This window comes from Pyrus communis, chromosome 13, assembly GCF_041283825.1.
Source record: "Pyrus communis isolate YQ-2024b chromosome 13, ASM4128382v1, whole genome shotgun sequence".
Lineage (NCBI taxonomy): Eukaryota > Viridiplantae > Streptophyta > Magnoliopsida > Rosales > Rosaceae > Pyrus > Pyrus communis.
This window is the reverse complement of record NC_142577.1, coordinates 16,952,660-16,977,928: the sequence shown is the minus strand read 5'-3', so window position 1 is coordinate 16,977,928 and position 25,269 is coordinate 16,952,660. Positions and strand designations below refer to the sequence as shown.

The window sequence follows — 25,269 nt, the reverse complement described above, 5'->3', positions numbered from 1 at the left end:
TTTCATCGATGTGGGACTGGAGTAAGTGAAATTTTAAGCCAATTTGGCCCCTACCCTAAACTACATAAACTTGGGCCAATTTGCAGCTACCTAATAGTTTAACAAGTAAATTGCTTGAAGGTTAGTTCATAGGGCATACTGGCAGCTACCTAGTAATTTAAGTTGAGATAAATGGCAATTTACTCTTGTTTTAACAAAGGAAAATGATTAACGCTTTTAGAGTAGTAAAAAGAAAGATGCATTGCCTCTTTACGGGCACCCAATGCTTTCGTCTGAAAGACTAAATAAGTTACAGAGTCGGTTAACTGCCAAAGCCCCGACTAACATTGACATTACTAGGGAGCCGATAGCATCTTCAATTAAGTTCATGTAATTAAGAGCAGGTGTCACCTTCTACGAATTAATGTAACACATTGCCTGTGCTTGAAGAAAATAAGAGTCCTTGTACTTTCTCCCACTTCCAATGTGAATCCCATTGCGAATCCAGTCGTCACGATGTATCCAAGCATCCCGACCAATATCAAGAATTCCAAGAATCTGTTGTGAAGCACAGTACATGCTAAGTTGGTAACTTGATGAAAAGTGCAACCAGCAAAAGACACGTTTGGTGGATGCCATTAGCCACAGACAGACAACTAAAACAAGCGCACAAGTATATACTAAAACGGTAACCTCTCCCTACAATCACCAACTACATAAGATGCATACAACTATGTATTAAAAAGGTAGAGGATGCTTGACTTACCGCACCACCTTTCCATGGTACAAAAGTTGGATTTGATCTTGATTGCAAGACCTATTTAACATGATATAGACCACATATGAAAAACTATGGTCGAGTTTATTTCGGTTACAAGAAAAAAAAAAGAAAAGGATTAAAACCATCGAGGATATAAGTAATAAACTAACCTCAACAGTATCAATCGCTTCATTTGAAGGAATTGCATGTAAAACCCTGCCAAAAGGAGAATGATAATTTAATCTTATAAGGGTGTCTGTATCTCTTGCGTGAACGGTCCATCCCCATTCAATAGCCTTTATTAAATAAGCACACGGGCATATCAAGCTCGCATAAGTATCCAATTTTATTGGTGTGTACTTAAAAACCAGAAATTCAGCAGAAAGTTGTGCTAGGGTCAACGTAAAGAGGGGCACACAGCAAACAACTTTTCCAAGCATGGAGACTGAGACCTATGAACTAAAAACTCGCCATCCCAACAACTACTATTCATCTTGCATTGTGCAAACACGAAGCTTAATTGCCTAAGCTATGAGTTTATGAACATAAACCACAAGTCTAACTTAGCAAAATTCTACGCCAAGGAATCAAACTCCACATTGGTGGGTTTCTCTAAAGGAAGTTGAGGTTACACCCAAAACCAATTGGCAGTGGGAGGAGTAACCATACTCATGATTCCATTCAAGGTTTCCTTAACTTTCCAATGTGAGACAACTCTCCATGCACCCTCACGTGTGGCGATACTCGAGGCAAACACATGGAGAACACATTGGGTGACATAGACACGTGTATTGTTGGGATTCACAAGTGGGCGAACCTGGCTCTGATACCGTATTAGAACATCATAAGCATAACCATAATCACAAATATTAATCAAATAAGTAGGCTTGTTTAAGATGAACTGACCTTTCCTCCACTGCAGGAACAAGACCTCTTGTCAAAGCCACTCCACCAATCTAAAACATGAAATAGGTCATTTCTTCATTTCTACACCAAGTAAGCAAATATAGAAACACATTGTATATCTTAAGTGACAAACTCACCAATAGTATACTGCAGAACAATTTTCTTTGGAGGTCTATACGTCCTGTCAACAAACCACCAAGTGGTGCTTAGGTATCAGATAGAAAAGCATTGTAAGTGACACTCTAGAAACCTACCTGTTGAAAGAATGCTACTCGTTATGGCTTCTGCAAGGCCAATTTTTTCTTCTTTCTTTGGTTTAGCTGAAAAAGCTGGGTAGCTGTCCCACATTGGATACCCGGTATTCATGCTGGAAAACAAGCCATCTGACATTTCAGGTCTTCTGGGAAATTCCATGTGCCACGTATCTTCTAGCATGTCTTCATAGTCACGAAACCTATGCAATTAACCAATCGAATATTTATCAAGAATGACTAATTTATCCCAATTATTATTATGTTGCAGAGAAGTTTAGCTTGGAAAACATTACTGACCAAACACTTGGCGGTGGAGGATATGCATCTGGGACCAAAAGCATTGGGAAGAACAAACCCATAGGAGGGACCTATGCAACATAAAATTATAATAAATTTTGTTCCCTGAAAGTTATATTTTAGGATTAAGGCAGCTATAATTCACTTTAAGAGACACACATTGAGAGCAGTTAATCTTGTCTTATGAGATCCAGCTGGCATGCCATCTTCATAAGAATGAACTACACCAACAGCATCAAGCTCCCCCTCCTGTATAAAGGAAACTAAGTAATTTGAAAAGCAAAACCCAAGAACCAAGGTAAAGGACCCTTGTCCAACACATTCTACACTATTTGGCCATACACTCCATTCAATTCAATTACTAAAATATAGCCTTTTAAATCAAGCACTCGATAATAAACCTTCTTTCAACATGAAGGGACTTTGACAGACCTGAATATATGATTACGTTATAGAGAATTAGCTTCACATCTGTGTTCTATAGATGATTCACCATGACCTGAAAAGCTTTCTTTTAACTTTTCATTGCACTGTGAAACCTCAAATTGTATACTAGATCTTCATATATTCTGGAAAGAAAATATGATTGGCTCGTTACTTATAATAATTTTTTTTTTTCAAACAAAACATACAGGGGGAGAAAACAAACTTATAAAAAGGAAAACCACCTATTGGATCAAAGTTATGAAATAAGACATAACATATGTGTGCGTTGTCTTGTAGGTAGTCCTCACGAGATAATTACATTAATTGAAAACTGAACACAGAAATATTATACATACATACAACCCCACTAGAGTGTAGGGTGGCCAAAAAAATCTAGATGGCATCATACACAACATTACTGAAGGTATAACCTAGTTTAAGAGAATCATCACTAGCATGATAGTGTGATACTCAACCTGCCTCTCTTTGGGACGTCATGTCTACAACCAATGTTCCAATTCATCTAGACTAGCGGGAGCTCTGTAATAATTTTTGTTTTTTGGTACTTTTAAGCATCTTTTGGCTTTCCTCAGATGGACTTCTTGTCCATATGTATATGCATGCATGTATTACTGGCGTGAATCATGTATCACTAAAAGAAACTAGGGCAGATGACAGAAGATACATTACATAGAAAATCCAAGACCAAACAAGAAACAAGTAAGAGAACTAACTTTAATCTCACAATAAGACTCTTTTAGTCTGTTAAGCATCAAGAGATCTATCGGCTTGGTGAACATGTCAGTACGAATTTGTGGCCATGTCTGATGATGTCTTTGAGTCCAAAGAAGGCATCTTGAAATGTCCTGAAAAAATACACATACAATTTAACTTCACAAAGAAAAGGTTGGATGGAACATGAAACTTGTTAAATCAACATTTATTTCATTAACGGGAAATTAAAAGGTAAAGAAAGAGGTTACAAGATGAGCAAGTTAACAAAGAAGAACTAAAAGGCCTTTGCAGTGGAATAAATACATGATGGCAGAATTAGCCCAGTGCTGATGTGCTAAAGAGGAATTGATGCACCATCACATTGTAAGCACAAACTGAAGGAATTTGAAGGACATACCAATTCAAAAGAATAAAACATGATATATATCACCATCAAGAGAGAAGAAAAATTTGAGAAGCAAATACGCAAAAGAACAAGTGTGATGAAGAGTAAGATATGAATCATGCGATGAATCGTAAAAATAAAGACTTCAAGCTTTGCATCATTAAGAAACAGCTACTGAGTGTGAACATCATCTTTTTAGGGTTTTAGTTAACATGGATGAGCAACAGTTACAGAAACAAGGGTAGAATATTTATTTCATTCTTGTAGCTACTAGCTAGTCAAAACTTCAGAAATTCTAAAACAGAACCCACCTCTCCACCAAAAGGTAAAGTTTTCTCTGTATGAGGTAAAGCTGCTCCATCCTGGACAACAGAAGAGACAAACGATACATTATCATAAGTGGAAGACCAACTCTAATGATTTAGGCATAATTCAGCATGCTATTGATATAAGACCAAAAAGCTACAAAAGGAGTTAGTTTTTCTTTTATTTATTCAGCATGAAATTTTATAAAGGATGTTTAAAAGTAATAACACACTTGCGAAAGAAAAGAGAGATGGCAGTGACAGTGTAAAGTAACCTCATTTGAGGGATCCCTTAATTGAAGCTCACACACACGCACACTCATTTGCTAAATCCAATACATATACATACATGCATACACACACATACAAAAGTGATTTTAGGAAATGCCTCTAACTGAATAACTAAGCATGCATTTTTTCATGTTGGTTCTGAAAGCATGAACAGATATGCAGGGACTGTATGGAATGATATATTTATGCTTTTTGAGTTTCTTTCTTTATGTTAAATAGATGGGAAGAGAAGGTATGGAAATGGCAGTTACCTCAATGCAAATAACTGATGTCACCTGAGCACCCATCTTAACAACACAAGCTGTTGATAATCCATTCCCAAAAGCTGCAGCTAGACCTTCCTGTGGTAACGAACACAATAAAATCATCATGTACAAGGGTGAGACCATGAAGAGTCAGTGACACACAACAATTTGTACTGCAAAAATAGGAAATCATCAATTGAGGAAAAAGATTGTCAATAGCACTGAGAAAAAAATAGAAAAGTTAAATGATAACTCTAATTGTGGCATTATCTCATTGAGCATAGATTTATACAGAAAAAATTTCCCCACCTGATGTACCACTGCTGAGCTAAAACGCAAGTCACGCAAGACTATTGACAACAATTCCTTTATTTCTGCTTGGAGAAAATGACAAATTATAAAATATGACCATAGTTTCCCAAGGCAATGTTTTTATATATTCAAGCAAACAATAAATTTCCATAAACAGAATTAGAATAGGCCAAGATAAATAAAAAAAATCACAGAAGCGCAAGGGAGTATAAACTGTATGATACATTGTTGTTATGGTTAAAGGATGTATCATTTAGTACATTGACATGATTTCCGTTTCACATAAAAAGACACTACTGATTGCACAACAGGTGTGAGATGAATCATAAATCCAAGGCAAAATGGTGAAGTTGTATTTTGTCTTTAAAGTTAGATAAAGATGGTTACACCCTACAGTTACACCTAATGTGTCAGATAAACATTGTAAAGTAAATTGCAGTGCCACCTAGTATATTGGAAAACACAGTTCACACTTCCTTGTGGAAAGGCATTACAAAACCAACTAGCAGAGACCTTTAAATAGATAACACCAATTAGATAGAAGGACATTGTTATGAACAGAAAGCTACAAACTACAACATGATATGCAAATTATCACCACTACGTATTGTAACAATAATAACAAGTTGTTTCAGTAATAGCAGTCTAAACATTTCTATATCCAAATTGTGTAGTCCCCTGGTAAAATTGATATCAGCTCAACGAAACTTATAAGCTCTTTGAGAAGGATGCAAAACGGGGGTTTTGATAAAAGCATTTTTTTTCTTATAGGATAAACTGATAATGAGGAAGGATATGTCCAACTTGGATAATGAGGAAGGATATGTCGAACTTCAAGTTGAAACAGGCTAGTTCTAAATGAATTTTTCTTGTTGTCACTAGTATACTTAGGAAGAACCTCTTCTTCAGTGAGATGGAAAAAAATTCTTTACATAAAGTTACGGTTATCCATATAAGTTCTGATTGACACACATCATTCATCAAGTAAAAGGATTTGCAGATCGTGTAGCACTCACCTTGTGTTAGCAAATATTTCCACTAAAACAGAAGAAGTAAAATACCTAGATAAAGTAGGAATGCATTTCTAAAAAATAGAAACAGTTGGCAATCCTAAATGGCAGTGGATACAAATTTTGAAATAAAAACAACTTATAGCCATGGAAGTCCAATGACTAAGACAGACAAATGTGAGGACAAAGGAGTAATTTCTCAATCTAAAGAACAGACTACAATTTTGAGTACCTCGATTATCAAATGTTTCTGGAAGGACGAGCATAGCTGCATACTTGTGTCTTTCATGTAGAGGGATGTGCAGTTTCTCTGTCAAAATAAAATCCCAAATAGCATGTACGTCTTCAAGTACCTAACAAAACATGCAAAATGTAAATGAGATTCAGTATCTCATGAAAATTAGAAACTTTTACTTTTATGTATTGAATAATGCATTAAAGCATAAAAGTTTAAATTACTAGATTTTCTCAATTTATTGTGATGAAACATGTCACATGTCATCCCAAAAATTTCTTAGGAGAAGATGTAATCAGAACCCATGTGAAGTTGAAATTCTACAATGGCAACTCAACCAAAGTCGATTCATATCTCTGAGTTAAAATGATAATGAAAACAGGAACTGTACCTGCTGCATGGGATAATGTAGCGAAATATTTAGGTGACCTCTACGTATAGGACGATGTAAGGTATATGGTGCCATGGGGGATATTTTTAGTGCTTCCTCACCATAGATGACCTTTTTGTATTTGTGATTGCTAGAGCCAAGCTCCTCAGTATTTGCATCTCTGTGCTGGCCTAAAGACTCGCTAGTTGTGCCTTTATTCTCTGAACTTTCTGCACAGTTAACATGACTATTTGAGGAAATGTGTGCCAAATAAGACAATATCGGTTGCAGTGGAATAATATCAAGTTAAATGTCCATACACGCAATCAAGAAAAGTAGAACAACTGATATACAAGGACTCTTGTATGACCTAATGCTGAAGACGAACTAGGTTCCTTTTGGTACACATCTGTCCAATCAAATGATGTGTCCTTTCTACTATTCTGTGGATTAAGTCCATCAACGCGTCCCATCTGCACATCAGCTTCATCATTTCATTTTCAATGAACAAAACACATAATCACCAATGTCCAAATCATAAAGATCAAGCTCCTTTTACATTGGTAGGGAAGGTGCATAGCGCACTATCTGTATGAAAACGAACAAACACAATGCTAATTTCAAGCAGAAAATATGCGTACCTTGCGTGGGTAAGAATTATTTCCAACCTCTTCATCTATAAACGGAATCTTCAAGAACGACGCAATCTTCAAAATGGCAGAAACAATAAAGCTTAAATTCAAACTCCAAATACAAATCTAACAAGTTAACGCATCAAACAAAGCAATGCGCATAGACTCACCATATCGTAGGCCTTTTCCCGCTCCATGTACTGCGTAGTCGTAACTTGAGTATTGAGCAGCTGAAACCCAAAAGCAATCCAAAAGAAACTAAAAACATCAACAATCAATCGCGACCGAACCCTACGAAACACTAAAATAGTACGTAAAGTTTAAGGAACAACACGAAACCTGGTCTTGAACATTTCTCCTGGGCTCCTGCGTGGTGTGCCATGCGATGCAATGTGGAATATTAAGAGGGGTGTCCTTCGAAGCAAGGCCAATTCTGATGTTTGCAGAACCTGAGCTCCCAAAACAACAACAACCCAAAATTGAAAGGACAAAAATTAGTGACTAAAATTTGAAATGGGGATGTGGGTTTTGCGATTTGCTTTGTAAACTTTGATGGGTTTATGCTGAAAAATCGAATGGAGCTGTAAAAAAGTGGGAAATTAGGTACCTGGGTTGATGATGACCAGATTGGATCCTCGCTCGGAGAGCAGCTGTGAGGGAACCACGGATTTCAGGTAATCCTGGGAAGTAGCAAGGCACAAGCTGTGTAAATTACAACGAGAGATAGATAGATAGATAGATAGAGAGTGAGAGAGAGGGTCCATACCATGGAGCTTCAAATGGCGGTTCGCCTCCTTGATGTTGCTTCGCTTTGTGTGTTTCACTGCTTACGGTGAGTCTCTTGTTTTCCTCTATTTATTTCTGGGTCTGGAAAATGGGTCGTCACGGGCCAACCTTCTATTTCAACCCAAGCCTGGTCTGAACCAGACCGATTTAATATCTTAGGAAACCGGAGCTAATTTTTCAACAAACTCAAATAAGTAATTAATTACCAAACAAATTTTCAATTAAAAAAAAAAGTAATTAATTACCAAACAAATTTTTAATTAAAAAAATAAAAAATAAAAAATGAAAAACGAAATAGTTATCAAACTGTTCTTAAGTATTGCCATGATTGAGATTTGGTTAGAACATTACAACATTAATGAAATAAAATAAATAAATAAATAAAACATTACAACATAACAAGTTGTTAGTTAAGTTTTTTTTTTTTTTCTTTCTCCAATTGGATTTTTGGAGTTATAAAATTTATAATTATTAGTATGTTTTACCTAATTTAATAAAAATTAACTAGAGGGTAAAAAAACATTTATTGTGACTGATTTTGACCTAATATCACTTTTGATTTATGTGACTACCCTATTTCAATAGCACATATGATAAAAGTTTAGGTTATTCCTCTTCATCTGCCAAGTCCCGACCATCTTATTATTTTTAATTTTGCCAATATGAACACAATTTTTTTCATTGACACTTTAAGGTCATTTTTAATTGTGGTCAAGTTAATTGATGGATTATTTACATATGTGGGCTAATCAGCTGACTAGGATGGACAATATGTCATTGTCAACCTCTTACGTATTAAGTTTGACTCTTCCGGTAAATTAAAAATATAAAATTATGGATTTTAACACAAATTATTTCTGAAATTAAACTATCCTATGATGGTCTTTAAAATATAAATTTGATTAATAATGTTTTTGAATATGAGTGTCATACATCAATCTAACCGTGCTTTACAATCCAATCCTATCAAAAATATTTTTATATGCTGATGTGACATTTGTATAGACCCATTTACCCAATCAATCAATACTATTTATTAACAAAACATTGCTTGTCAACCTCTTTTTCAAAATTGTCCTTCCATACATTAACATAAAGAAAACACAAACTAATAAAATGAGAATAAGATAAGGATAAAACAGTAATTACCATAATTAAAATAAAAGTTAAAAAAGATAAAAGCTTAACTGGGCAATCCCTTTTCTTTGCCGGATACGTGCCAACCCGTTAAAACAAATAACTTCTTCCATTAAAAAAAATTAAAAAACAAATATTTGAGAAAAAAATAAAAAGATGGATTTTCCACACATAAGAGTGTATCCTTCTTTTAGTAGTAGATTATTAATTTTTAAAAATTTAAAATTCTAAACACAATAAAAATGAATAAATAAAAAGAAAAACGGTAAAGAAAATAAAATCTCCCTCTCTTTTCCTTTCCTCTCTCATCACGGCCACTATTTAAGCATCGAGGCCCCGCTCTTCCTCCTCTATTTGTTCTTTCTTTGTGATTTTTTTATGGAGAGAAATACTATTTAAGCATCGAGCTACAGTTGCTTAACATATTAATACCTAATGGTTTTCCACAAAAAGATAACGAAAGACATAACCTTTTCAATTCTTTATATTTTCCAATTCGATCTGATCCATTTATTCGTAAAGCTATTTACTCGATCGTAGACATTTTTAGAACACTTTTAACAGAGGGAACGACACCAACCCCCATCAACTTGGATCATAATGGACCATTACCAAATAACTCCCCCAACCAGAGTCCATAAACCCTAAACCATTTACTCACCTTAGTCAGCAATCCCTGACCTCCCTCATTCCTCACTCACTGCCACTCGGACCCCAACGCAACCACCGGCGATTTCTGAATCTTATGCTTCATTTAGTAAGCGCAGATTGTATGACTTGTGAGCAAAGGAAAACCACCAGGCCACAACCAATTCAGATCTTCAAGTAAACAGAGTTTCTGAACCCCACAACAGGGAATAATCAAAGTAATGAATCCTACCAAAGAACATTCGAATAAAATTACAAGAGTGTTGATAAGAATACTTATCCTCCCCGTCATAAGTATGGGGAGCAGCAGCAACTTCAACAACCTAAAATTTAAACGCTTCTTGAAGATCTATTACCCCCTTGATATACTTCTAACCCGTTTTGGTTTTTGGGGCCGCCTTCTTTTTGACTTGCCTCTTTGGGATTGAGTTCTTCATGCCAATGAAGAACAGCAGCGCACCAAAAAGCGCTGCGTGCTGCAACAAAGAAAATGGAATCTCAGCAGATTAAGTTGCCACTCACATGGAATATTGATAAACGATGAACAAACATATAAAGCAATACGCAGTGTATACCAACCTGCATGAACTCATTTAGGAGTATGCCAAATTTGGCGTTTTCAGGACTGTAGTTGTAGAAATCATAGATAAGGGGAGTGGTAATCGCCAATTGTAGAAGCTACAAAAGAAAAACGTTACATGTGTCAATAATTTTCAAAAGCCTAATATGTTGATCAGAAACTTGGAAAAAATGAATACTAACCAGGAGAGTAGCTCCAAAGGAACTGTTAAGTACGAATAGAAGTCCTCCAAGCCCTTTCATTGCTACCACACCAGCAGCTAAATGTCTTACCTGTACAAGAAATTCCCATATCAAAAATCAAACTACGAATGCGCAACATGACCATAGAATCCAAGGGAGAAACTGCAGAGAAAGAAATAAAAATACTTACGTCTATCTCCGGTATTGCAACCCCTAGCTTAGCAGACAAATTTTTCTTGAACACATTAAACTTGGGAGCCAAGTCCTTTGCAGCAGGGCCACCATCAACACCAAATTCATTAAACCTACATATACATATGCCATCAACACAAAGGAACATGATATTGTTTTAATTTTTAAACACATCAAAGTGCAACAGAATTTTTGACAATCTCAACAACAAGCCTAGCAAAGTCGTGCATAATTCTTGCAATATAGCATACAAACAGATACGCATCAAGGCTGTAAATAATATGTAAAAGTTAAAACAACAGCAAACCAACGGGTAAAGCGCCTGAAGATACTGAAACTTAACAATATCAGGGCAGAAAACTCATGCGAGGAGTTACAAACTATAAACTGGAACTGTAACAACTTTTATCTTGCATTCTTTTCTTTGTGAGTTAAACGTTGGCACGTGTCAAAAACCTCCTCACTCTACATTGGTCAGAGCACCTCAATGGCCAATTCCTTGACTAATATCCACAAATAAATAAATTTACATATGTGTGTGCTGGTGCTGAGGAATACGAAGGTGGGGGGTCTTGAAGTATAGAAATAACAATACTTTTTACGACCGCCATAGAGAAAATGGAAACCACATTGAAATTAAATTTAACAACTTAAGTGCCATTCCATACTCTACATGGAAATTATTCCGTCCAAAACAAACAAACGAGACCGGAAAACTGGATCCCAACCATATACACATGGAAGTTTTTTAACGACAACAAGCACTTGAATCAACATTTCAACCAAACCAGCATTTAGGGAGCAAAAAAAGATTCTACACATATAAAATAAGTTGTTAGACACAATTCAACCAAACCCACATCCTTGTCTGTCGCAAAAGAAATCCAAAGTTCATTTACAGAAGACCAGACAAGAAGCACCCAACCAAACTTCACAGATACGCAAATAAGTTCGTTTTGTGTCGGAAAAAATTATGCTTAATCAAGATTCCATAAGACAACACAAAAGGTTACTAGATCTTCACAATTCATTCAACCACCTGACTCTCTCTACGTGCCGAGATTAATTAAAACAACCGGGATTTGGAAACTGAGCACAGATTAATAGATCTCAGTCAGTTCTTAACACTAATAAATCGAACAGTAAGTCGTAACAACAACCCAGAACACTTGAATTGTTTTCTTACAAAACAATATTTTTTTTACTGAAATCCCACTTCGAAAATTTCAAACACACAAACACACACATGTATATATATATATACACATATACAACAACATGTTATGCAGAGGCATCAGAAATCTGAGAAAAAAAACCAACGGAAACATGCTTACAAAAGTTAGATCGGAGAAGTCAAGCAAAATAAATCAGCTAACAGTAAACAAGTTAAAGGAGTAAGCATGTTGGTAGAGAGAGAAGCCCTAATACAGCAGATCTAGAGAGAGAGACAGCGAGAGAGAGAGAGCGCTTACGCTTGCCAAGCAGAGAGGATGAAGATGGAGGCGAAGAGGACGCGGCCGAGGAAGGAGACGAACCCCATTGTTTTGTGCAGAAGAGGAGAAAGAAGAAGCGACGAGAGAGTGCCGAAAACGACGGGGTTCGTACTCTCCGAGGGGTTGGTGTGCGGGCGGTCGTTTTGTTTCGGCTTCTTTATTTAAAGAAGCAAATTTTTAAGCCCGGTTCCCTTGGATAGTCCAAATCCGAACCGGACAAGGGCCGTGGACTTTGACCCGACTTACCATGGTTCACTGTGTGACAACTGACAAGAAGTGATTTTATTTGACCCTATCACTTGTTTATTGAACAAAATTTACTTTCTTAATTTTATTTTTTGAAAAAAATTTAATGGTTCAGCTTCAATAAGTTTTGGTTTTGGTTTTTAAAACCCAACAAAAGTTGTGTCCAAATTTGTTTTACAAACTAATTTTATATTAAAATCAATCGATCATGCCAGCGTACTAGGTGGAATTCCCACTTAAAGGTAGAGGTGAGGATCACAATGACAAATTTAAGCTAGACCTCGAACACTAAACCCTAAACCCAATATGATATAATGTTGTCATTCTTAAGGAGGGATAACAATTATTTGAATTATACTTCTTTTGGCGGAGCATATAGGTAATATTCTTTTTACAACTTTTTTTTTTAATTTAAAAAAAAAAAGAATCAAACTTTTACGGTGAATACACTCAACCCATGATCATTTGACTTGCCTTGATCTACATCTGATGACTACAGCTGCTGCATGAGATCATGAGATGTGGGCAGATGCATTAGATTTTCAATTTGAATAATTATGTAATATTATATTCAAGTAAAAAAAACCAAAAAGGAAAAGGAAATCTGGGAGAGGGTGTGAAAAGAAACAATATACGTGATGAGTCGTGGAATTGAATAATGGAATAATCCAGATCCAGTGGAAAACATGCACGCATTTGCTTCCTTTCTTTAATTACAATTCTACTAATGCCCGTTATTTTCAAATTATGTTTTCCTTTTGCCCCTTTCACTTTCCATCTTATTATAATTGTCGGGATCCAATCTATGCAGTGCATTTGCCCAAGTCTTCTGTTTCAATAAATTTTTTTTTTTTTTTTTTTTTTAGTAAACGACTTTCCTTTTCTTCTGGTGGTGAAACTTTTATAAGTTCCAGAAATACAAATTAAACGTTATACCATTTTGCGTTTTATAATAAAAGTAGACAATATTATTAACATGTCATACTTTTAGAGTATATTAGTAAATAAAACTCACGTGTTATAATTTGAGCAAATTATAACATTATATACCCGTATTCTGAATGTACAAAAAAATTGCTCTTTGTGACCCGACTGGACCGTGAAGGCAATCTTCAAGACCTCCTCCTTGTATTGGTAATTCTACTCTATGTTTGCTTGTACGATCCTCAGTTAAATTGATGATGTGGTTGATGTGGCATTATAGAAGCCACACTTGCACCATTATGACAAAGCTGTGCAACTAGTACTCAGAAACTCAATGATTACTTTTTTTATTTATCTGATGCAAATGCGGCATCTACATCAACAAAAAAAAAAAAAGATGAAGTTCACAATCATCATGTCATTGAATTTTACTATCTACCGTAATGCCGAACACCCAAAAAACATAAATACAACTTCAAAACATCATGACAACTCCGTAACCCATTTTGAAAACCGCTAAATCTAAATGGGCAAAATGGGTAGCATGTTGTTATCCCAAAAGTAAATGCAAGCAATGAAAGATGCAAAACAACTACCTGGCGAAGAGCACTTTAACTTAAATCTCATAACATTGCAAGGGCAAAAATGTAAAACAACGCTCACACACTCTTTCCAAAACCGCCACGTTAGTCCCCAATACAGACAAACAAATCCAACCAAAATGATCGGTTAGCGAATTACGCGTAGGCCCGCGGATCCCCAAACTTTCACCAATAAGCCACGAGTACACCCCATTATAATACTCCCGAGAGTACCAGATATTCGAATCCAACCAACCACCTCTTTACTCTTTTAAATTTTCGAACGCGTGCATCTGTCGCCCGCTTTACGACGTCGTTCCCTAGATCTACTCCGCCCTTATCGCACTCGCCCTGTCTGTCCGAGTTACTTGTTTCCTCCTTCCTTCGCATCGAGAGTTGGGTCTCTCCTCGTACAGGCATCCGACCATGGCTTTCGTTTCGTTCGTTGGACGCCTTCTTTTCGCCTCTGTCTTCTTCCTCTCTGCTTGGCATGAGTAAGCCCAGATCTCTATCTCCCCTCCCTGTTTTTTATTTTCTTCTTTTAATTTTTTTTTTTTTTTTTTTTTTTTTTTTTGTAGTTTAAATTATGCAATATCTGATGTATAATTTTAGTTCATCAAACATGCATGCATGGATTTTTTTTATTTTTTTTTTAATGTAATTTGCTGTTTGCTACCATTTATTTGTTTTTCTATATCAATTTTTTTTTTTTCAGTTTTGGTGATGCATTCGTAGTTGGATCCAAGTTAATTGAAGAATATGAGTTGTAAAACGATATGATTTAAGCATATTGCATTTATTTGGTATGTAGATTAGTAATTACGATAGTACGTTACGTTGTCGGACTGTTGATCTAAAATGGATACTTGTTAATTGTTATGAGTTCACATCATTCATTTTGTATGAGGCTTGATTTTGATGAGACAGTTCATATGCTTACAGTTGGTTTCTATTTATAGGTTCAATGAATTTGGCGTGGACGGGGGACCCGCAGCCGAATATCTGAGACCAAAATTCGACGTTTTCTCGAATCATCTGTCAACTCACACTGGTGTGCAAGTGCCCAAACAAATTGAAGTAAGAGACTACTTTAGTTTAATTACTTGAGTTCAGTTACTTCTTAATGTTTTGATGAAATATCGTTTTCAGTTGGCACCTAAGTGACTTTTGTACTTTGTGATTGGCAGATCAAACATTTAGTGGCAGCCATGGTGGCATTGAAGGGCATTGGGGGTCTTCTCTTCATCTTTGGTTCTTCTATTGGCGCCTATTTGCTGGTTTGTAACTGTGATTTGGTTGTCTGAGACTCTGATCTCGATCTTGTTTTTGTACCCGTAGGTCAATAATTAGCCGCTAAAACATGTGTTTCGCTATATTTTTGTGCAGCTTCTGCATCAGGCCATTGCTACTCCTATCTTGTATGATTTCTACAACTATGATCCCGAGAAGAAAGAATTCAATCAACTCTTTTTTCAGTTTACTCAGGTTAGCAATCAAGTTTCCTTATTCTCACACTTTTAATACGTGTTGTTTTGCCCATATTTTAATGTTGATCCCTTTGATTTAGGACTCAACAAGGTTATCCTTTTAATTTTAAAATTAGATATTTCGTCAAATTTGTAGACATAACATGTATGAGTTACTGAGCAACCAGGGAAAAACTATAGGGATGAAACCGTAAATTTACTGGTAAATTGACGGCTCGTGTATATGCTAAGATGAGGAAACGACTAATTTGGAAAAATTTGATATGGTTAGAATGGTACTTCTGTTAAGTTTTAAACTGCTGGAATCAAGGTGAGTAGGATCAAACTCCAAGATGAAAATGTAATTTTGCTTCTTTTTTGGTCGTCGTATTTAAATTTCACGGAATGAGGATAATTCATTTTCTTTTTGGTAAATGACGGTATGATTATTGGCCTACGAGTAAGGTTGCTCCGTTGTGACTTGGATCCTCCCTTAGCTTAGAAGCTGCTTGCACAAGGCTGCCCCTTTTTATTAATATCGGGGGCCCCATGGTCAATTTGTTTAGGTGATAAGATAGGTTAAGAGAGGCATGCTGTGCAAAGCTGAAAAACCAAAGAAAAAACTGCTAAATCATTGTTACTGATTTACTTTGTATGATTTGCAGAACATGGCATTCTTCGGGGCTCTGCTCTTTTTCGTAGGCATGAAGACATTGATACCAAAGAGACAACAACTCAGGAAAAGAGCTCCAAAACCAAAAACTACATGAGAGGACGGAACCTTAGATGAGGCGTGGGTTTAGTGTTTTTTTCTTCACCTGACTATTCCTTGAGGAAACTAGTTTTGTATGCCTGTATCTCTGTCTGTATTTCGGTCCCTCTCTTCAGAAATTTAGGGAAACAAGATTTTAGAGGTACGACGGCGTTTTCTTTATTTTGAGGGGTTGGTGTTTTGTTCGTAGTATTACTTAGCCAGTTTGTTGTGGACGGTGCAACGCTAAGAAACGTACATTAGTTATTGGTATTTTCTCAAGGTGCAACTTTTCTATTCTTCGATTTGAGATCTTTAATTCGTTACCATGTTCATTGTCATTAAGAGTTGTACAGCTTACCGGTATATGTGGTGCATTTGAGTTTATGAACGGTTAGATGTTTAGATTAAAAACATGCAAATTCAACCGTCCACTGTAGCTAAGCATCACATTCCTCTCCTGGGTGTTTTTGGTGATAGGTATGGTATGGAATTAGGTTCATCGATAGCTAAGCATCACATTCCTCTCCTGGGTGTTTTGTAGTCTAATAATAAGATTTTATAGAAAAAGTTTATACATGCTGTTGTATTATTGAATTGAAATGCTATAATGACGGAGAATCTGTCGTAGGCTACTCCATCCACAATGGCTTAAAAGAGTCTGACACAGTAGCCACCGCCCCACAATCCCACCATTACAGTTGCTGGCCGAGTGAGGCTGTATAATTCATTGCTTTTGTCCGTGTCGTCGTACAAGGCGTTGAAAAAAGATTCAATGAAAAGAAAAGAGGTTGACAAAAGTGAAAGAATGCAGCAGAGATCAATGCTTCTTTCAACTCCCGAATTAACCCTGTGGCTTTTATGGGTGAAATTAGATTAGCTTAAAACTCGGCCTGCGTTTAGTGTGGCCTTGGACCTGGATGCAAGCTTAGGATAAGGCCCAAGAGTAGATTGTGGCCCATTGTCAACTCTACTAACCACTTAAGTCAACCTTACTGCGTCTCTGCAAATGTCCGATGGAGTAATTAGAATTCCCTACATGTTGAAAATAATAGTGGGTAATGAATGCCCACATAGAAACTGAAGGCATTGGGTAGATTTTCAATGCCCATAAAATTAATCTTGATTTGGGAGATGAAGGAAGAACATATCGTCAAAGATGTGTGCTTGGAGTTGCTCTATAAATAGAGCACTCCGTATGCTTTCAATGTAGATAGAGCAGAGAAAGAGAGGAAGAGGAGAGGAGAGAATATATAGAGTTATCTTTGTACTCGTATTATTCCAAATTATAATGAAAGCACCACTGCTGCCCGAGGACGTACTCCAGTCACACTGACTGTAGAGGAACCTCGTAAATTTTGTGTCTTGTTTTATTTATTCCACTGCACACACACCGTCGATTTTACAACATGTTATCATCACGAGAAACTCTCATGTCAGTGGAAAGCACAACGCCATAAATCCGGTAAAGCACTATCCACCTCTCACCTTCGTCATCTAAAATCTCACAGAATAAAATGTATGTCCATTTTTCGTCTCTCCCACTGCGCCAGAAGCGCCCCACCGAATTCCGGTGAGAATTGAAATTTATGACCTGAAGTCGTCACGAGATGAGAAAACTCGTACCTGACAACTGGTTTCCAGAGATCCAGAAGAATCTCATTAGACTTGGAAACCCAGATCACGTTGTTTTTGACGAATCTTAAGAACTCCCATGAATACTTCGTTGTTTGAGATGGTGATGGCAAGAATGAATCCACACATGCCTCCCTCTCTTGTGCCTTCGTCAACCCCATTATCATCTTTGTCTCTGTAGGGAGGTTCTTGCTTAACGATGCCATGTTCCTTGGGTCATGCAAGAACAACGCCGGTCTGTAGTAGCCTTTTGGATTGAATTGAATTTGGGCAACCTCCATAACTACCGAGCTGGCCCTGCGTTTCGAGACTGGCAGAGATAGAGAAGGAAGAAAAATAATAGAAAAGGGGGATTGATGGAATGGCAAGGCACATGTGAACAAGGAAAAAAAGGAATGTTGACTGCAACCTCAGAAATATATATATATATATATATATATGAAAGGATTTGAATGGTGCATGACACCATTTGGTCAACATAATATAAATGGTTTCTGTTGGTGCATGGCACCATGCTGCAGAAATAAAAAAAGTAACAATAATAAGGTTTGAATAAGTGCTGACAGAAGAAAGAAAAATAATAAATAAAAGGAGGTATGATACTTCTTGTTATTTATGTGAATTGGTGTTGGTTTAAAACCCTTTCACAAGTTCTATTTACTTTAAAACAATTTATTTATCATGGACGGTTTTACCGCCTACTGTTTTAAGTTTTGATTTATGTGAATGGTGCTGAATTAAAGCCCTTGTCACAAGCCTTATTTACTTAAATTCATTATGGCTGGAATTACCGCCTATTGCTTTAATTTATTTATTGTACTTTTTTTGTTACGATGAGTACATACTGGACCCGAAGTTCCTTGATCAGATCAGAACATGCAGTTTCTTGATCCTCATCATATAAAAATGATTGGACCTGAAGTTCCATCAAACAAAAAGATCGGGCATAAAGCCCCTTGATCCTCAAGATCGACATGAAGTTCCTTGATGAGTACCTTAAGTTTGAGGAGCCAAAGTGCCTCAACTTAATTGCAATAAAAGCCATAAGAGTCTCAGTCTGCAGACTATTAAATAAGGACCAGAAGTTCCTTATGTCCATACTCAAAAATGGTTTAGCAGAAACATTTATTAAGCGGATGAAATTGATTACCCGCGTTCTGCTGATGAAAATGAAGTTGCCAAGTTTCTACATGGGACATGTCATTTTACATGATGCATTATTGATTTGGTTGAGACCTGTTGACAACCATCAATACTTCTTAGTACAACTCGTGTTTGGGAATCAGCCAAACATTATATATTTACTAGTTTTTGGTTGTGTTATCTATGTGCCTATTGCACTGCCACAACATACTGAAATGAAGCATCATTGCGGATTAGGCATTGATGTTGAACATCATCTATCATTCAATATTTAAAACCCTTGACCGAGGATATATTTACCGCGTGGTTTGTGGACTGTCATTTTGATAAGACAATTTTCCTGCCGTTAGGGGGAGAAAATAACTTCGTTTCAGAAGAACGATGAACAAATATCATTCCAGAAGAATGATGAGAAAAAAAACCGTTCCAGAAGAACGAAGAGAATTTGTCTTATTTTAATTCATGAAGCAATCAATATACAAACGAAGTGAGAATAATTGAATGATGCAACGATATGCAAATCAAATACTAGATGCATTTAATGATGAAACGAAAGTGATAAAATCACATATACTTGCTGCAAATGTGCCTACAAGAATTAATGTCTCTGTTGGACAAAATAATATGGCAGAAAATGATTTATCTGTTGCACGCCTGAAGCGTGGCAGACCCTCAAACTCAAAAGGTTCAGTCATTCGAAAGAAGAAGAATATGGCACTACTGAACTATTGCATAACTGTCGCATGCCAGACGCATGACAGTTGCCGCAAGGATACTTGTTCCGAAAAGGTCAATCCGCGGACATGGGAATATTGATGTCTCATGCATGAAGCATGATAGACGTATAAGTTCCAATGACTCAACTCCCGAAGTGGAGATTAAAATCCAAGCTTTATAACGCTCAAAAGGAGGTTATGATCCGCATTCTCTAAATTACGACTATCCTGGAAGAGATAGTGTAATGCCCTTGATGAAGTAATGGATATCCAAAGAAATGGAAAGCTTTTATGCATGCGCATGCACATGAGAATATGAGATCACAGATTGATGATAACCAATGGTAATTTTGGTTTTTACAAGTAGCTACTAAATTCATCAATGAGCTGTGGTGATATTGAGTCCCGTTCTTTTTCCATCAACAAAATTATGGGCCAAAATGGAAAAAGGCAATTCCATTACAATTTTGTAAGAACGTGGAAAAATAGACCTATATACTTGGATACAATACAAATAGCCAAAAGATGTTGAACCTAGAATGTTACATATGGGCATTTGTAATACCATCACATGATATGACGCAAGGTTGTAAAGGAGTTCATATGAATGGAGAATTATATACGAAGGGTTATGAGTCGCCCACATCATATCTCCATAAGTAAATCCTTCAAATATACATGGAAGCAAATTGCTTTGTATAAATTCTAAAGGAAAATGTGTTATAAAATGTAGAAAATCCCTAAAGGATTCAAATTGCTTGAAGAAAGCCCTGGAAGGGTAAAACATAAAATATGTACTCAATACCAATGAATGATATAAATTGCCTTAGTGAGTACTTTCATTATGGTATTGTTGCAACATACTAAAATCTCTTGCAAGAGTTGATGATATTAAATTGGGACTCCTGAAGAGTCAAGAAAGATTATAAAGTGTTGAGAGAAATATTGTCTCGAACTGCAGAATTGAACAATATGCTAACACGAATCTTATCCATGATATTTACGATATTAAAGAATCATATGGATTGAAGATTATGAGTTGATTACTCAAATGATTTAGACACTAAGAATGATCATTTATCTTCGCGAGGGTAAAGATAAATTGATATTTGGTCTAGAAGTACCACATCTTAGTGAAATATATGCTTTATTATATTTAGCACAATACACTGAATGAAATAAAGTTTATATATTAATATCTCCGAGAAATTACATACACATGAGTTAAAACAAACAAATAGGAGGGAGCCTTCACAAAGGTTGCTCATGTGACGCCTCAGTACTTGGAAGTACCCCAGAAGGGGGAGACACCAGAAGTTGATTATTTGGAGTCTCAATACTTGGTGGAACTCCAGACAGCTGAGACAATGGATGTCATTGGAATAAACACTCGAAGCCCCGATTGTCATTTTGAGTCCGATCTTCGGATTCTAGTAGCTGGTCGAGCTTTCTTTTCATGCTCGTAGAGTAATTATTTGCAAGAATGTGTAACACTCTATTCTCATGCTTGAGCCCTCTAATCTCTTGTGTAAGACTTGCAACCTCAGCCATTAATGATTCAACTTGGTGAGTTTGAGAAAGTAGGCGCTGACCCATATTGGATACAGAGCCCGCACATTGAACACTGAGAGCCAATGAGTCTTGAACGGCCGCCTTATCAAACCGGTTTGAAAGGATTCTGTTCTCCTTTGGAGTGAGAAGATTTCTGGCTACCACTGTAGCGGTTATGTTATTCTTCATCACAGAGTCCCTAACCGTAAGAGGACCATTAAAAGATGAGAAGGACGGGCGCCATATGTTATCCTGACGCTGCTCGTCTGTATCACTCCTGAGACTCAAATATAAGCAAATGTTAGATGGGCAAACCATTTTCAGAAATGATGAAGGAAGTCAGATAAAATCTCAGAAGTGCAAGAAAGGGAAATTTCTGCAGGCAACAATTTTCTGAGTGTTTCTGAACAAAATTGATATCTCTATAAAAGGAGGGGCAACATGACCACTTATTCAAAAATCGAAGAGACACCGATTTTTAAATTTCAAAAGCTGGATTTCCCTGCATGACGTCTATCAACATTTCTCAGGCGCAATCTCAGTTCTTGGATATCACGTGCAACTTTATCAAAGATCTTTGATAAAGTTGAAAACGCGTGAATCTTACTGTTCTAATTACACCACAGTTGCTGACAAGAGTAAAGACACATCACTACTACCTGCTATTGGGAAATCCTTATATATGTCAACCTCTGTCCTCCATGGCAAGGCAGAATTGAAAAGTATCTAACTCTTCCACATCTCCGAGAATGCAACTTTCACAAAGTATCTCGAAATACTCAGTTTTCTTCATTTCCGAGAATACCTCTACAAACAAGTCACACCAGAGCAAGAGTATCTCATATTATCAGGGACGAGAGCAAGAGTATCTTATATCATGCAATTTCCCTGTCCTTTCCTTTGTCCTTGTTCTTACTTGCCAAGACAAGGACAGAGAAATCAATATGTCGGAACCTCCACTCAAACTTTCGCTGCCACTAAGAAGTGATGGTCCATTCAAATGCAAGGTTTGCATTTAACTTCTTCATCAGTGAGCAACTACTACAAGAGAAGATGCCACACATGCATGGGGAAAAAATAGGGAACATACCACTTCTGCAAAGGGAACAAATAAGGCAAGTGAAAATGATACATTAAAGCATGTGGAGACAAGCACAACAAACACATGTCAGTTCATCCCCGACAAAGTCTAAGATCATTTGTCACATGAAGCTCCTCATGGTCTAATTTCATTCAAGATCAAGCCTAGACGGCCTTTGAAGAAATCACAAGTCCGATTCAAGATCAAGTGTCCACCACCCTTAAATCAAATTCAGCTCCAGATAAAATAGGTAAATTCAGACATTTGAAGGAAGTCTAGCAGAAGACCCTCCAACCCAGTTTAAGAACAAGTCTGTGGAAAGTTAACAATAAGTAAAACACCTCATTCGGCAACTATCACCGCTAAGAGACTAAAGCAGCAGGATCAATGATCAACCTAAAAAATTTGAAATCAGGGGGAGATACTCATCAAGAGGGAGCATCCAAAAATAGATCAAGATTTTAACGAGGCAACTAATGTTGATATGTGGGCATCCAAGGGGGAGTGTTGAAAATAATAGTGGGTAATGAATGCCCACATAGAAACTGAAGACATTTGGTAGATTTTCAATGCCCATAAAATTAATCTTGACTTGGGAGATGAAGGAAGAACATATTGTCAAAGATGTGTGAGCACTCCGTATGCTTTCAATGTAGATAGAGCAGAGAAAGAGAGGAAAAAGAGAGGAGAGAATACATAGAGTTATCTTTGTACTCCTATTATTCCAAATTATAATGAAAGCACCACTGCTGCCCGAGGACGTACTCCAGTCACACTGACTGTAGAGGAACCTTGTAAATTTTGTGTCTTGTTTTATTTATTCCACTGCACACACACCGTCGATTTTACAACACTACATTTTTTTTAAACTTGTTTAGACTAAATATCTGTTTGTTTACAAAATTTGATTAAGATGCTTTGATTAATTGCTAGCTCAACATTTTTCATGTATTTAAGGTATCATTTGGTATGCAGACGGGACGGGACGGAACAAAATGAGACGGGACCGGACGGGACAAGACGGAACGGAATGGAGCGGGAGTAAAGATGCCCTTGGATGGAAACAAGGAGGAAGAAGGAGATTGAGAGGTTATAGTTTTGTGTTCCATGGATGTGGAATGAGTCGTTCCAGAGAGGTGAGGTGGAACGAAAATTCACCCAAAACTCATTCCGTGGAACAACTTGTTCCACCCGTTTTAGGCGCACAAAACGTGGGACGGAACGCCTTATCCCACTCTGTTCCGTTCCGTCCCACGTATCAAACGGTACCTAATATATATCCACTTAAGCTACCTAACAACTAATTTCCTGCAGTCTAGGAATTTTAAATTCGTGGCCTTAAAAATATTTAAAACTTATGGTACATTTGAAAATAAACTACAGACTTTTGGTATGTTTAGATTTTAAATGTACCAGAACAAAATACACCAAAAGTCTAAATGTGAAGCCTCATTCCCAACATACATCTAGGATCAACACGAGACGCTTGGGTGCAGGGGTGCGAGAAATTCAAACTAAAATACTGAAATGGAATTCACAATAAAGCAAGCTGGCGGGTCTCTCTCACAAATATTTATAACAACTGTACAACAAAAAGTAACTAACCAAATATGAAAACATCAAGACATTTGACATCAAGACATCAGATTATAAAGAGGGATTTCTATTGGGTTTGTCAACAAAATAAATATGAAACCAATTTCCTTCCTAATTTGTTGCAACCCCTCCTCAACAAATTTTGGACTGACATTAGTATGGAAGTTGAATATCAGAGTGTGGAACAAACAAGAATACAAAATAATAAGAATATTATTAATAGATAAAAATGCCGGAAAGGCTACATAACCTAATAGGTTATATCGTGACTAACTTGTTCTCGACTAAATAACAAGTATGCTATTTATAATAAACTAACCCTAATCCTAAAAGTTAAGAAATCAAAACCCTAATGCTAACGGGCTAAGTCCAGAAAACCAAACATTCAAATAAACCAAAATACTAATATTTTCCAAAACTCCCTGTCAAACTCATGGCAGTATACAACATGAGTTTGCAAACAAGCAGATGCGAACTGACTCCGTTAGGTGGATTGGCAGGCAAGTAAACTTGACTGGACTTGACTTGATTGGCGAACTTGCAAACTAGACTTAATTTGCAAAGTGATTCTGATTCTTACATGCTAATGTGAGAGTACGAAAATAAAGCACATGAATGCTCCCCGTCACTAGACAAACGAAATTTTCATATCTCAATTGTACCAACAAATAAACAACGCCAAAAAATTCTAGCAACTATCATTCGAGCCGTCAACACTCCAAACACTCCAGTGACAGTCACAAAACAATTCCAAACAGGTTAACAACTCGTGTGGGCCTAAAACAAACTTAACCATTTTTTCCCCTTGTCCGTGTGGGCCCAACGCAATAACAAACAATATTTTTTCTTTCCTCTCTTTTTGCCTTCTTTATTTTTTCTATGCAGACGCGAGAAAAGGAGAAGACGGAAGAAACAGGCGAAGACAGCAAACAGGCTCACGGCGGCGGATCCTCAAATCCAGATTCTTCATATTGCGGGTGGCGGTGGTGCGAGACAGAGTTGCAGCAATGCTGTGGTGGATCGGTCAGATCGGCAGGTCAGATTGGGGTTGCAGGCAGCAGTAGCGTGGGCTGGGATCTGGGTTGCAGGTTCCTTCGATGCTATGGATGCAAGCGCTTCGGCGATGGCTTTTCCAGATGGTGGTGCCAGACGAGGCGAAACTAGGTTCGTCGGAAGGCGGTGGCATAGGCATGGTTGGTTAAGGTACATAGGTTTATGGGTTTCAGCAGATCTGTACTTGGACAATATGGAGGGGGATGACAGGTTGCGGAAACGAGTAGATGCAGCGGGACTGTTGTGACAAGGGTGGCAGGACTGGTTCACGACAGATCAAACACTGGATATTTTTGTTTATTTATTTATTTTTAACTACAAACAAGGGGTCTAACCCAAACCAGAGAACGAGAAAAATTCGACGAG

The 25,269-nt window shown here is 37.0% G+C and overlaps 3 protein-coding genes across 5 annotated transcripts; 1 reads left to right on the top strand and 2 right to left on the bottom strand.

The window, feature by feature from the left end:
- Nucleotides 1-222: 222 nt before the first annotated feature.
- LOC137738418 (actin-related protein 9) lies at nucleotides 223-8,097 on the bottom strand. 3 transcript variants are annotated; one of them, XM_068478054.2, is made up of 20 exons: nucleotides 7,909-8,097; nucleotides 7,750-7,822; nucleotides 7,482-7,591; nucleotides 7,313-7,372; nucleotides 7,152-7,217; nucleotides 6,881-6,983; nucleotides 6,532-6,740; nucleotides 6,138-6,258; nucleotides 4,893-4,957; nucleotides 4,590-4,679; nucleotides 4,054-4,104; nucleotides 3,357-3,488; nucleotides 2,356-2,445; nucleotides 2,197-2,267; nucleotides 1,900-2,099; nucleotides 1,783-1,826; nucleotides 1,646-1,695; nucleotides 910-955; nucleotides 746-796; nucleotides 223-537 (listed from the first exon to the last, which is right to left on the bottom strand). In XM_068478054.2, the coding sequence occupies exons 1-20, from the start codon at nucleotides 7,909-7,911 to the stop codon at nucleotides 394-396; spliced, it is 1,779 nt and encodes a 592-aa protein (XP_068334155.1). In that variant the 5' UTR covers nucleotides 7,912-8,097; the 3' UTR covers nucleotides 223-393. The 3 variants fall into 3 exon arrangements, with proteins under 3 accessions (XP_068334155.1, XP_088538365.1, XP_088538366.1); XM_088682239.1 differs by lacking the exons at nucleotides 223-537; nucleotides 746-796; nucleotides 910-955 and adding an exon at nucleotides 1,001-1,562 and having other exon boundaries at nucleotides 7,909-8,039; XM_088682240.1 differs by lacking the exons at nucleotides 223-537; nucleotides 746-796; nucleotides 910-955 and adding an exon at nucleotides 1,001-1,556 and having other exon boundaries at nucleotides 7,909-8,039.
- Nucleotides 8,098-9,885: 1,788 nt separating this feature from the next.
- On the bottom strand, nucleotides 9,886-12,308 carry LOC137738419 (uncharacterized). Its single transcript, XM_068478055.2, has 5 exons — nucleotides 12,140-12,308; nucleotides 10,666-10,780; nucleotides 10,476-10,565; nucleotides 10,293-10,391; nucleotides 9,886-10,189 (listed from the first exon to the last, which is right to left on the bottom strand). Exons 1-5 carry the CDS (start codon nucleotides 12,205-12,207, stop codon nucleotides 10,085-10,087), a joined length of 477 nt encoding a protein of 158 aa, XP_068334156.2. The 5' UTR covers nucleotides 12,208-12,308; the 3' UTR covers nucleotides 9,886-10,084.
- Nucleotides 12,309-14,135: 1,827 nt separating this feature from the next.
- On the top strand, nucleotides 14,136-16,469 carry LOC137737465 (uncharacterized). Its single transcript, XM_068476952.2, has 5 exons — nucleotides 14,136-14,405; nucleotides 14,871-14,988; nucleotides 15,099-15,188; nucleotides 15,298-15,396; nucleotides 16,043-16,469. The coding sequence occupies exons 1-5, from the start codon at nucleotides 14,338-14,340 to the stop codon at nucleotides 16,145-16,147; spliced, it is 480 nt and encodes a 159-aa protein (XP_068333053.1). The 5' UTR covers nucleotides 14,136-14,337; the 3' UTR covers nucleotides 16,148-16,469.
- The last annotated feature ends 8,800 nt before the right edge of the window (nucleotides 16,470-25,269 follow it).